The following is a 14062-nucleotide window of genomic DNA, read 5'->3' on the forward strand; positions in this document are numbered from 1 at the left end:
TGTTTTATTGATTAGTTGAAAGCAAATGAGGTCTAGACATACAGAAAGAGAGTTCACCATTACTTTGTAATAAAGCACAGAATGCTAAAAGCACAAGAAGCATGTTTAAGTTGTTTAGGTGCATTTTTGCAAAGTTCCACATTCATAAACATTCAGCGACCAGAAATAGATCTGTTGTCACCTGAGAGCACGAGGATGACGATACAATCTTCTCAAGTGAAGTAGTTTGTGCTCTCAGATAAAGGTTTAGTTCACAAAAAAATTTACATTCAGAACACTTGTTTCTCTCAACCTAAATAGAGTGGCAATCTGAATATTTAACATGATTGGCTTTTTTGTCCTCGACGTATCTGATGAGCCCTGATACGGCAGCAAATTTCCCCCTAAGTTACAAATAATTTGGGTGCAGCAGGTTTCTACACTGTGCAGGAACCTGCTGCGTGTGCATGAGTTCACTGTGAGTCCGTTTGAGATTCAAGCCTAACAACTATGGTAATTCAAGATCTATTGAGCTCTAATTGTTAAATTAACGCTGAATCACACTTCTATTTGGATGTAAAAAGGGTTGCGAGTATCAGGCGTGTTCTCTGTAAGCTTAAGGCAGTTCTTTGTTAACAAGATGGCCACAACAGGCCACAGAAAATATCAGGATTTTGTTGCTGTTGAGTTAGTTTTCCATCTCTCTGCCCCATAGCAGTTACAAATCTCCTAGTACAGCTTTAAGGTCGTCTCAAACTGAGCACTTTGAAGGTTCAGCCCAGACAAGACAAATTTGAAAATATATTTTACTGATGGGTGTGTTTTGTCACTCAGACTCACACTGTGCGAGATGGTGGTGATTGAAAGATAACTTCAGGAAAACATGAAAATAAAAATTGCACAGTCTAAGGCCGCCGTTAGTGGCTGAAAGGAAAAGTCAAGACATGTCCAGGAACCACCGAGAAAAGATAGAAAATGTATGCATTTATTGAAGAACAAAATAAAAACATGGAAGATCTCAGTCGTATCAGTTTGTCCCATGTTTGCCGTAATCGTCTGTGACCGATGCAAACTGACAGAGAACTAGTCCATCACTTCAGAAAATTAAGGCAATTCCTGAACTGAGGAAAAACATAGGAAATGGCAGTCGGTTTTAACACCATTAATAAAAACATTTAAATTTTGTGCTACTGACCAACATACAAAAAATAATTTTTTAAAATATTGACATTTTACTTTTTTTTTCTTTTTTTTAAGAACATCTCCGGTGACAGATTCCTGTTGAGGATTGCACACCAAGGTTTTAGTGACCAACTAACTTTGGGGAGTGCGGCTTGAATTCACGATATTCAAAAAAGTTGACTACAGGTGCTTCACACTTGCCACAATTAACATCACCGTCAATTCCACACGATCCACACCCATACAGTACATAAATTACCAAGGTTTTTTTTTTCTTTTTTAAAGTCTTGAGTGTACATCACAACCCAACGTGATGAGATTCCTGTTTTACATAGGAGTAGTACCATACATCATTAATACAAATTCTTCCAGACAATTGTGCATATTTCTGTTAGGTATGTGGTTTCTGAGCGTTGGTGTAGCCACCTTGGTGCAGCTGGGTTTGTAGTGGGGAGGGGGGCGGTGGGGGTTAGGGTATGGCCGCAGTGGGATAAAAGGCGGAGGGGGGCGGGGAGGGGTTAGACCGGTGGCTCGTTCAAGTGCTTGAGGCGAATGCGCTGGATGTAGCTAGCGTTGGCAGGGCTGTATCGGCCGGGGCTGAAGTCTGGTGAGGCGGCGTGCCGGGCAGGACTGAAGCGACCGCTGGGAGAGATCAGGCCGCCGACCGGGGAGCCAGGGGTCTGATGCTGCATCCTGAGGCGTGGTTTGACCACCGCAGGGCTGGGCCAGCTGGACGACACACAGCAACACTGGTCAGTGGTTACATTTACAATACTGCTGTGTTGCTACTAATACTAAAAGGTAAATGAGTACGGTACAGGTTTACAGTCTGCAGCACAGAAGACCTCAAGAGTGCTGACCTTCTGCAATTGTCTTTACCGTAAACACTTAATTCACCGGCATTTCACCTCAGTATGAACTCCTGAAACGTCCTGTGAGTGTAGTTGCAGAGCATTTTAATTGCAAACCTCTAAGTCTTTCTGGGTTCATTCAAAATGGGGCTTCTCTTCGCCTTAATGTTGCCTAATTTCTGAATTTTAACTTTTAATGGACCGCTCTGCAGTTTCAGTACTTTTACACAATTCTCCTTCTGCATGAACATTTAAAGAATATGCTTCAGATATTTAACTAGCCAGTTTATCAAAGACTGTTCTGATGAAATGATAACACAGTTCTACATGATCCCTAAACCAGTAAACATGTCAAATGTACACTAACCTCTGCATGTCTGACATAGAGAACGACGTCATTGTGCTCTTCCACTTTTGAATGCTGGGATACTTCTGGGGATCGATGTCTAAGCCGTCTATTGCCGACATGACCTCTCTGTCCAACTTGGTTGGTGAATCTCTGTGAAAACATGGAGAACAGGGACGTCACGATTACAGACTTTCTTGGTATGATTATTGTCAGAGAAATAATCACGGTATTACGATTATCACGATTATTATGCATCAATACATTTCACAACACTATGAATGTGTAAAATCAAATATAGTCCAAATATAATTACATTAGTAATCTCTTAATATAGGACCAGTTATTAATCCCCCGGGGGAGGTGTTTGAAATATTTAAGTCATTAATTGCCATCCATACCAAAAGTTAATTGTAATCATTATTTTAGATTACAAATGACACGCTAACATTTAAATTCCTACCAATTCAGCGTTACGTTAGATAAATGGACCAGTATCTGAGCATTTTCCTTCACTTTGGCATCTGCCGATATGGTTCCGACATCATCTTTTTCAGAAAGTGACGGTATTGAGGAATCTTTACGATCAATTAATTGTTGCGTTTAATACCGCGATTAATTGTGAAAACAAGTAATGGTGACATCCCTAATGGAGAACTGATCACGCTGCCTCATTGTCATCACAACTTCAAGTTAAGGGCATCATCAAGATATCATCATCATCATCCAATGACACATTAAAGGAGACTCACCCGTCGATGAAAAGTCCTCTTCTGATGTGCGGTGGCGTCCTGGGGAGGAACTCATGGGAGTTATCTAAGGACTTATAAGAAGACCCAGAAGACCCCGAGCTGCTCAGGTCCCTGCCCCCATGGTCCCAGGACTTGGACCTCGCACAGAAGTTGCGCCCCCCTGCTACCGCCCCCCTAGTCCTGCCCAGTAACTCGAGGCTTTCCTCTGCGTCAAAGTACTCCTGCGAGCTGCCGCTGCTGCGCCTCTCCTCCGACTCCCCTCCCTCGGTCCTCCAGCTGGGACCCTCCGAGGCCTCTCCGTCCTGGGGACCCTGACCGAGGGCCAGGCGGTTCAGCCCCGAGCTCAGGTCTGAGGCCGAGGAGGACGAGGAGGGGCTGTAGGGGTCCCTGTGGCCGCTGCTCCTCCTCTCCCTGCTGCTGGGGGGGCTGTCCGGTGGCTCCTGCAGCGACATGCGCTCGAACTCCACCATGAGGTTGGAGATGGGCGACAGCAGGCAGGAGGGGGAGGGGGAGGCGCGGGGGGAGACCTGGTCCCCGTTGTGAGTCCTGTCTCTAGAGGAGGAGGAGCACAGGCCGTTGTTGCAGACGGCGCCGGGCGAGAGCAGGCCGTCGTCGCAGCAGCACAGCAGGTCCTGCTCGGCCGCCGTCTCGATCAGGTCGGCCCCGCGGTGGTGCAGGATGTGGAAGTCGTGGCCGCCCACCGCCCCCTTCAGCCCGTCCTTACACGCAGCAGCGGAGGCCGTGATGCTGGTGAGCGCTGCGTTCTGGCGGTTCTTCATCTCCTCCAGGCTGATGTCGTCACCCTCGTCCAGGAAGGCACCGACGGAGATGGAGTTGCAGAATTTTTTGGGCTTGCCTGCAACGAGGGATGACAGAAACTCTTTAATTCCAACTACATTTCTTCATGACAGCAGATCATGTAGCTTTAGCTTTGCTTTGTTTCATATCCAACACGAGGCTGTAAGCCAATGAACACAGGAGGTGAAGCTTCACTCAGAGCAGGTGAGTTTACCTGGAGAGGGGGTTTTGAACCTGTTGCTGGTCTCGTTTTCTCCAGCCTCCTCATGAGCCCGTGGGCTAAAATCCTTCTTGCTCAGGTAATCTTCGAGCTTTCGAAGGCCCTCGGTCGACGACAAATCCACAAAACTGTCCAGGAAGTCCCAGTACTCGGCCCATGGGTGGCCCATCTCATGTGCCAGGTCTCTGTAAAACATGATTACATAAATGAATCAACATGATCTCTGTATTTATTAGTCACAGATGGTGTTGTCATGTTGCTGCTGCACTGACCTACTTTCACAAACCAACTTAAAATCAACATCAGATCTAATTACTCTGTAGCTTTATACATGTTTGTCTGTGAATCACTTGCCGTTACCATGGCAGTGAACCATTTATCAGATGGTAGAGATAAAGTAGAGATAAACAATTAGTGGTTTCACCCTATATTACAGTAGGGCTCCTTGTGGCTGATGACAGACAGATGTGAAAGAAGATGTGCAATATGTAGGTTGAAGCAATGAGTGGATGTGTTGCATGCCATTAAAGTCTCTAGTTAGTTAGTCTAGCTAGTCTTATTCATTTTCCTTTTTAAAAACATGATTAAATGTCACATTGAATTCGATGTTGTTGACTAAAGAGCACACACAGTCTCAGCAGAGAGAGAGAGGGAGGGAGCTTTATCTGCTGTATGTATCAGACCTGAACATCGTAGCTGCATTGAAGGACCACCTGCTCTCCTACTACCGACTGCCAATCCGATAAGTCCAAAGACAGTTGCATAATAAATTTAAAATATTTTACCTTTTCAAAAAGATTAAAACTTAGTTTCGCTGCAGCACTGCAGTGAGGTAACCATGTGGGACTAACCTTCCAACTCTCTCTGCCCCACGGTCAGGATCGGACTTGAGGATGTGGTGAAAACGGTCGGCTCGGTCTCTGGGTGGCGTCTTCCAGGACCGACGAAAGTCATCTGCCTACAAGGAGATATTGTATGTTATATATTATATTTTGTAGCCAGGAGATGTTTCAAACGATTCTTGGGTCTAAAACCTCCTAACTTAATGACATGATCTACTGAAGCAGACAGAGAGACAGATTTTAAGGTAAAGAACTTGCTTTTGACGGGCTCAGCGGTCCAGCAAAGGCGGTGACTGTCATCAGTGGATCCTTGGGGCTTCTTGTGTGCCGCTGGATCAGGGAGAGACTCTCTGAGGCCTCGGGGGACCACGGAGCCCCTATGATGGGCTGGGAGGTGTTGTCGGTTGCCCTCAACAAAGGGATATAGCAGCGGTCTATGAGAAAACAACAATTTAAATTTGATTGAGAAGACTTTTATTCACAGCACTTTACAGAGCAGCGGTGAGAATCAAAGCTCAAGCTGGATGTCTACTTCAAGACAAGATCTAATTTAGTGTGTTGTGAAATCTATTGCAAATGGTGCTGTCAGTCTCTGCACAGGACAGCAAGAGATACTGTATAAAGAGCTCACTGCCAAGTAGCAAGCTCAGACAACAAATCCAGTATCGTGCCTGTCTTACACTGCTTCATTTATCATTTTCACACCCCAGACTGACTCTGTGGAGAAGAAAAAACCCAAAAGTGCAACTGTGAAGGGATTTGGAATACAAACATAATTCATGAAGAGGCAGCCACACTAACCCATGACACCAGCCCAGAGCACCTCAACCTGCTAATGATGATTTAATCCTAAATCCTTCCATCAGCCAACAGGGCTGACACCATAACAGACTGAAAAGGTTAAAAACTAATAATACTGTTGGGTGTTTGTAGACAAAATGGTACTTGACAGTGTCCTTCGGGAAACAGGGGAGCATGGATGAAATTGTTTTAATAAATATGTGTATACCCTTACCTTCCAAATATTCACTTATCTTCTGCCTCACCTCTTGGGTTTTATTTTTTCTGCTACAAATAACCTGTGGAAAGGAAAAATAAACAGTTAATTGTACGTGCAGAGCCATACAGCTGTTGCTGAATCAATTGAGGAAAGAATCTGCTCATCTAAGTTTAGCTTACAATGTGCAGAGTGACTGTTGCCAGGTTTGAAAAGCCAGCTTAAAGGTCACAACTTCAAAACCTGACTGAGCATAACTCTATCTCCCTCAGCTAATACTGCCAGGTCCTCTGTGTTCAGCAGTCCTGTGTGAGGCTGAGGAGCTTCCAGACAGCTATTGTATACATGTCCACACATTCAGAAATATTTTGTATTAACCTCCCACAGTGGCGGTCCAGGCTATACTGAATATTGTGAGTGTACATGTAAAGTTAAATAAACCTCCTTACATCACAAGGTCTCAGGCCATCCTTGTTCTTACAGTTCTTATCAGCGTCAGGATGCGAGCACAGAACATTGACCACGTCTGGGCACCCAAATTTACAGGCAAAGTGGAGCGGTGTTTCAAACCCCTGGAACACGCAGAGATACACAACAAAACACAATGTGAAAACGGTCCGGTGACTTCGTTTGGAAACAGTGTTATCTGGTTTCAGCTGGTATGACAGAACGTACAGCCTTATCTGGAGTGTTGAGGTAAAGATCTACAATGTAGCGGATACGTTTCTGCAGCATGGCTTCCTGATCATCTGGGTACATGAGGCGCATGAACTCTGGATTCTCCAAGGTGTCCAGCAGCAGCTGGGCGATGCCTGCCTGGTTCTCCTTGGCCGCCACGTGCATGACATTGTATCGACAGCCCTCCTAAGCAGACAAACAGAGGAACAGCTGTGTAGATCAGGACATAATCTTCTTTAACCAACAGGAAAGGATGCTTCATTTTGTTCAAACGCAGCATCTGTCCTGAACTTCACCTTCTAAAGTTACTTAGGGATTTATCACTCACCATTTTTTCCCCCTAAGGATTAGATCTTAAGAGTCAACTGTTGGAGGCAGATGACCACCCACCCCGGGTGTGGTTCGAGGTTTCTGCCTCTTAAGTACATTTTTCCTCACTACTGTTGCTGTGTTGGTGGGAATTGTTGGTTTTCTGTAAACACTATAGAGGAAAGGTCTAGATCCTTGAGATAACTTCTGTTGTGAATTGGCATAACAGAGAAAAAAACTGATCTGACCTGACTTAAGAAACCAGTTAAATCTAGTTAAAGATTAAACTAACAGGATAAGAAAACCACCTCTGATGCACATTAAATGTGATTTTTATCATTCAAATCTGAATTGGACATTGTTGTGGCGACTTCGTGACACTAGGGGAGTTCAAAAATACAGACTTTTGGCTGGACCACAGTGGTGAGGCCAGCCCTATGATTTGGATCGGCCCTGACCGACTGATCAAATTTCCACCTTCAGTCAGCTGAATGCCTCATCACCGAGTTTGAGTCTCTGGCACAAACAGTTTCTATTACAGGGGTGTTTACAGTCTGCAGTGACAGCGATGCCAACTTGATGCATTGTCACAGCTTGGAAATGTTTTTTTCCATAATATATATAGAGCAGTGACTGAAAACAAAGCTTTGCACTAAAATATAGCTATGACTATTATACATAATATATCAAAAAGAGGAAAATGGAAATAAAGACCTACATCTATGACAAGGCCGCCTCAAAAAGTAAATAAAGGCAAAACTACTGTGGATCCCAGAGGAAGGATGTGCTCTCTGTGAGACAAAAAAGAAAGATGGTCTGTGTCCCCAAACTTTTTCTCCATTAACAAATGAAAACAAAGCTGAAATCACAGCACTGTGCATTTAACTTATGTGTTTAGTGGTTTTGTCAGATAATGCCGCAATTATGAAGTGAGGGTGTTGACCTAGTCAGGGTTTTGAATGCAGTCATTCGATACATCTGATCGGATATGTTTTCATTTTAGAAACTCTCTTCTCAACAAATGCAGTGGCTAAAAGCTTGGCAATGATGTAAATAAAAAAAATAAAAAAAGGGGGTTATGAGCGAACAAATAATAACTTTCAAGTCAGAATATGCATCTATAAGTAGCAAATGCATCTGCAACACACTTAGACAATGATCCTTTTTACTTTATCTATAGCTTTTATGAATTCCTCAGGAAAACGGGCAGTACACACCTGCACAATAGTGGGATTATCCCCTGACCCAATGAGATAGCGCGGGTTGCTCAGGACCAGCTCGCTGAAGGCCAGCTCATCACCCTTTTCCACAGCTTTCCGCAGTTTGGCAGTCAGGTCCTGGGTGCGTGGACTCTTGAAACTGTTGGCTCGCTCCCGGTTGATGGTGTCAACCTCCATGTTGTCTAGCATGGAGAGGGGAGAGACAGATGAAGGATGAGCATAGCTACTGAAATACTGTTCAAGGCTGCTTAATGACCCAAAAACAGTGTGTAGATTTGGCTCGATCTGTCTGTGACATGCTGTCTCAGCTACTTCAGACCTGACTTTGGCACAACTTGGCAAAATGATGTATCTTGACGCTGTGCTGACATTTTTAAAAATTAAAATGACTAGATCAAAGATGGCACTTACATCAAAGGCAGCAAAAAATATTCACAAGGTCACTATCATACCAGGAAGAAACCTAGGCTGAAGGTTGAATAAAATATATAACAGATCCATTGTTATATATTTTATTAGAGAATGATTACCATAACTTTGGCCATTTCTACAAGGACGTCTCTTAAATCTTCTCAACTTACCTTTACTAAGGACCAGGCCTGGTTTGACAGGAGATACACAGGGTGTAGATTTGCTGGGAGAGGGGAAATAATCACAGATCCCCTTAGCAAACCTCTCAGCATCCTCACGGTGGGGAAAAGCTTTGAAGCGGGCTCCCTTCATCATCTTTACAGCTTGAAGTGCATCTTTTTTATCTGTGTATACATGTGCTCTCTCTAAAGAAGACAAAACAAAACAAAAAAAGCAATTAGCAATGTTCTCATATTGTCATTTTTTCTACACAGTGACTACCTGTTTGTGTTGTTTTACTCATCACAGATTGTTAATGTGCCTTTTAGAGGTTGGTGTTTATTTCCTTTTCTGTAAAGTCAGCCCGTAGAGTCACATTTTGATAAGGATCTTCAGAGTGTAGCTGGAACAAACGCTTCCCCTGACATATTAACATTAACAGAATTGATTTTTATAGTAGCTCAAGATTCATTAGGATCAATAGTCTATTTCAGAGAGGTCAGGCAGATGGACTGCCCTGCTGCTGACCACCACGGAAACAACAGCAAATTATGTCATCCACTGAACAGACAAACGTGCATGTCTGACCACGACAGTAGCAAGTAAGTCAACATAAATACTGAAAATGGACAACACACACTACATCACCAATAAACAAACAACCGACAGGATCATCTGTCTCGGAGGATTCTTTTCAGTATAAGGCCAAAATCAAACTGTAAAAGAAATAGTGCTCAGACAAAAATATTAGAGAACCAATCAGTTAAAAAACACAGATAAATGGTTTACAACTGTTTTATGATAAATATTTAAATTGAAAGTATATCAATATGCTTGTTTCAATGTGCTGAAAGTACTGTACATTGATGTACTACAGCTTTTGTTGTGGAAAAGAAACATGGAAATAATTTGTTAATGATGGGAGTCAAATGTTTACAATTCCAGCTGTTAGTCTTTTCAAAGCATCGACTCCTTAACCTCATTATAATATCATTGTTGTGTGGCACTAAAGTCAACATAAAAGTTCTGGGTATGAAACTTTATCTACGCATGACAATAATTTTTCTAATCAACCTGCCAGTTATTGTTTAGTTATTGTTTTTAATTTAATTTTGATACTGGTGATATAACTAGATGCTTAACAGGAAAACAAAAAATCTATTTCGTTCAAATAAATGTGCAAAACATTTGAAAGTTTCAGCTTCTCAAATTAGAGCAATTAATGCTTTTCCTTGAGTATCACAAACTCACTATGGCTTCAGAAATGTTGACCAGAAACAAGCAATGTGACTATGTCCCATTTTCTCATAGTTAGAATGGGCATTACATGGACAAAAAATATCAACCACTGAAAATTATCTGCATATTATCACACAATGAGATCAGTAATAAGTTTGCTGTCATTTTTAAGATTAATCTTTAAGATTGTTTCATATTGTGCAGATAAAGTACAAGCATACAAGAGATGTAGTTATCTTTGGAAAATATTTTTTGCCCATGTTACAGAAACTTTTTCCTGCAGTTTCTAAAAATTCTCGCCAACATGGCTAGTAATCCTGAATGCTGCTGCAACTATTGTCAACTCAATAATCACACGACATACAAACGTAACAGCACACAAAGTAACAAGCTCAGTGTCTCTCACCATTTCTAGCCAAGACGTCCTCCCACAGTGGGCAAACTCCATAAAAAAAGGTCGGGGACACTTGTGCAGGCTTCGAGGGGGTTTCTGTTTTTGACTGAATGTGACTGCCTTCACCAGAACTGTTTGCGGTTGCCTTGACAGAGATCTCCTCTTCCTCTGGGGGGTTCAGACCCAGACCGTAGCCAAAGTCCAGCTCTTCACTCGCGGCCTCGGAGCGGCCCCTGCTTGTAGCGGCGTTGGTGGGAGCGGAGGTGGCACTCGGCACTGGGTTGGCATGGTTGGCAACGGTGGCTGTGCTGTCTGAACTTCCAGCTGAAGTGCTGTTGTCCGATTCGGGGGCGCTGCTCTCTGGCCCGGCCAGGACTCGGGCTAATTTCCTCTCAAAGGTGGCTCGGGTGGTAGCTGTGATGGGGCCGCACTTGACGTCCGCTCGGGCGAACTCCTCCCGCAGTTGTTCGGCACTTAGCCCCCTCAGCCTGGTCAGAACCGCCTCCATACTTCAGCTCCCTGCAACACATCACACAATACACATCAGCATCAGGAGCAGCTGTTGTTAACAAGCTGTACAACTACCATACAGGGAAAGGTGATAATTAGCACAAGTGTTGTTAGGGTTGCAGACTAAATATAACACAATTAACACTACATCACAGCTGCAGTTACATTTGAGGTGTCACATTTCTCAAATTTGTAGTACTTGTATATCAAAATGAGAATGTCCCCTGATTTTGTCATTATCATGGCCAGTACAGATAAATGCAAACCATTCAGTCTGAAACGTTTTACCACTCTGAGCATAAAGTTTCTTAAGGTTTGGTATAACTGAGTGGACAATACAGCTTTGACTTTACTCATTAAGCTCATACACGTGTATTTGACATCCTTGGTGAGTTTAGTAAGTTTCCCTTCCTCAGTATTCCTCATAATAAGACATCCAACAGCCTGCAACAGTTGTGCCTGCACATAAATACCACACCACAGCAAGTAGTCACGCACTCTGAAACATATACAAGAGTGATCTCACCCAAAAAAATAAAAAGTACTCTGCAGTTACGAATATTTCCATGTTTAATACACAACTACATAACATGTAGCTCACATATCTGTACAAAAACAAAACACTATCTTTTACAACTATAAGTACATGTAATGCAATGGCACAGCAGTTGCTACTGCACTTCTAGGTTTTCACATTATTAACCCCAGACATTATGTTTTTGAAGACCACACCGCACTGTTGTGGGACTAGCATCTGCTAGCTAGCCCGCTAACCACCAACCAGCAGCTTTAGCAGCGGGGCTGCGCCGGGCGAAGCTAGCACAGGGGAAACCGCTTAGACGGAAAAACAGGACTGACATGGTCAAGTCGGTCATTCTGTACTGAAATGTTAACGATTACAAATATGTAGAAAACTGTATAAAATGATAACAACATTAGTCGGTTCATTCCCACACTGTCACGCCCAAGTATGTCATGCGAGGTGGTGTTTTCGGGCTGCAACGTAACACATCTGATACGTCTTCTTGGTGATGATACCGACGGAAATCAAAGTGTACGTGATGACATCTAGTAACAAATGTATCCCTATACTTACCGAGGAACATTTTTATTGTGTATACGCAGAGATAAGGGAAACCGCGGTTAGTTTTGCACAGATAAACTGTTGGACAGACACAAAGCTGAGACGGTCTGGACTAGTCTCATTGTTTACAACATGTTCTGCGCATGCTCAGTCGTAAGGGAGGGCGCACGCTGCATTTCAGACCAGTGGGAAAACTCAAACCCGGACGACATGAAACTGACAGGCGCCAAACATAAAGTTAATTATGACGTTTCTTCCTTAAACTCACAGGAGCGACATACAACAGCATTATGCGCGATGACTAACGTCGACTTGCAGCACTTTACTGAGGAGCGCCACCACTAAACTCCCTCTACAAACCGGTGCCACTGCGTTTCCCATTTAGGAATTAAGATTATAATGAAGCACGACACATGATTTGAACGTCACTGGTCCATTGTTAAAAAACCACCACATGATACCTGAGGTTGTATTTTGAGAACGTCTCTGCCTAATCCATGAAACGGTCAACTAGCAATGTCGTGTCTAAAAAATGATGCTCAACAACATGTTAACTATTAAAAATAACAGGCAGGTGATCGAGATGTAATGTCATGTTAGTATACAGCAAACACCATTTTTAATATCTTGTTGGCACAATCCCATGAATGCAACCCAACTCAGGCGGCGTGCATTAGACAAGCCCAAAGCAAGATAATATGACGACCTGTCATTGTAGTCACACATATACTAGGACAAACAGCAGGTACACTTACAGATCAGTGTCTGTCCGCTTAAAGGCATAAAGCAAAGACAATTCAGCCTGACGTTAACAACACGAGCCTTTCTGGGGGCTGAGCTCATCTGGACAGGCATGCTAACAGGCATTAGCCGCGTAGCAAGGCGAGAAGCTAACCACTCCAGCCGCCAGTTAGTTAGCGGTAGCATGCTAGATAAACACGTAACGCTACGGTGAGAACAGGTCCGGTCTTCTTACCATACACCCGACACTTCAACCCGTACCACAGTTTAACACTGAAGCTGGAAATACGGTGGGTTTTACAGCAGCATGCCCACCTCCTCCTCTCTCCCCGGCTACTGTTGCTAGGTGTAACGTTAGGTGTCCGCGACGGTTTCAAACTGCAGAGGGCGAGGACCCCGCGGCCGTCCAGCGCCGCGCCTGAGCTAAAACAGCCTGGCGGTCCCCGACGAGTGGCGGGGGCAGGGCCGGAGAAAGGTGATGATAACTCTAGGGGCCCAGCGCCCAGTGGGGCCCATAAAAAACCCCAGTAGTCTAATCTTTGTATGACTGATTTATTCTGCCTAAGACCCTGACTAATACTCATAGTACACTGTAAAGAATATTTGTCTTATTTCTTGTCCAAATGTCTCATTTCTAGTCAAAACTAATCTCTTTCCACTTAAAATAAGACTCATTACCTAAAAATTAACTTGTTTTTTTAGCTAATTTTCACTTAAATTCACAATAAATAGAAAAATTTGCCAGTGAAAGTAAGTTTTTTGTGCTTGTAATAAGGAAGAAAAACTTGCTCCACTATCAGATTTTTTCTACTTATTCCAAGTGAAAATATGCTTGAAAGAAGTAAAAAGTGTCTAAAAACAACAACATTTGACTAGAAATTACATTTTGACTAGAAATAAGACAAATATTCTTGCAAAGATACTTGAGTTTTTGCAGTGTAATGCTGCATTAGCATCAAAACAAAGAAGGCTAAATAAAAAACGATAATACATACGTAGTCTAAGAAAAAAAAAGGAAAAGTTAGGGGGAGGGGCCCACTTTAGTATTCTTTAAGGGGGCCCAGAATTCCTAGCAACGGCCCTGACGGCAGGCAGGCAGTATACCCGCAATGAGCACAAGCTGCGATGATGGATGGATGAATAGTGCAATTTTATGATAAATACAATCACATCTCCCAAACAAATGTTAAAACAGGAATGAATCGATTCCAATCTTTAAAGAAAAGAAAAAACAGCAGGTACAGCAAGGGTTATGCATACAGCGCAGGTGTCCCAGTACATGTTATTACATACTGCGTATAGTGAAAGGTAGTTTATACAGTCAAAAAAGGTTTTTTCAGAATACATTAT

The 14062-nt window shown here is 43.1% G+C and overlaps 1 protein-coding gene across 3 annotated transcripts; it reads right to left on the reverse strand.

Moving 5' to 3' along the window:
* Window positions 1-943: 943 nt before the first annotated feature.
* On the reverse strand, window positions 944-13130 carry ankle2 (ankyrin repeat and LEM domain containing 2). Of its 3 annotated transcripts, none has more exons than XM_085787855.1 (13): window positions 13028-13130; window positions 10390-10896; window positions 8756-8950; window positions 8172-8356; window positions 6643-6831; window positions 6417-6539; window positions 5986-6049; window positions 5225-5404; window positions 4980-5082; window positions 4123-4313; window positions 3111-3966; window positions 2380-2511; window positions 944-1890 (listed from the first exon to the last, which is right to left on the reverse strand). In XM_085787855.1, the coding sequence occupies exons 2-13, from the start codon at window positions 10883-10885 to the stop codon at window positions 1680-1682; spliced, it is 2925 nt and encodes a 974-aa protein (XP_085643981.1). In that variant the 5' UTR covers window positions 10886-10896; window positions 13028-13130; the 3' UTR covers window positions 944-1679. The 3 variants fall into 3 exon arrangements, with proteins under 3 accessions (XP_085643981.1, XP_085643983.1, XP_085643982.1); XM_085787857.1 differs by having other exon boundaries at window positions 12948-13124; XM_085787856.1 differs by lacking the exon at window positions 13028-13130 and adding an exon at window positions 11984-12123.
* Between the last annotated feature and the right edge of the window lie 932 nt (window positions 13131-14062).

This window comes from Trachurus japonicus, chromosome 9, assembly GCF_045865225.1.
Source record: "Trachurus japonicus isolate A0001 chromosome 9, Traja_1.0".
Classification (NCBI taxonomy): domain Eukaryota; kingdom Metazoa; phylum Chordata; class Actinopteri; order Carangiformes; family Carangidae; genus Trachurus; species Trachurus japonicus.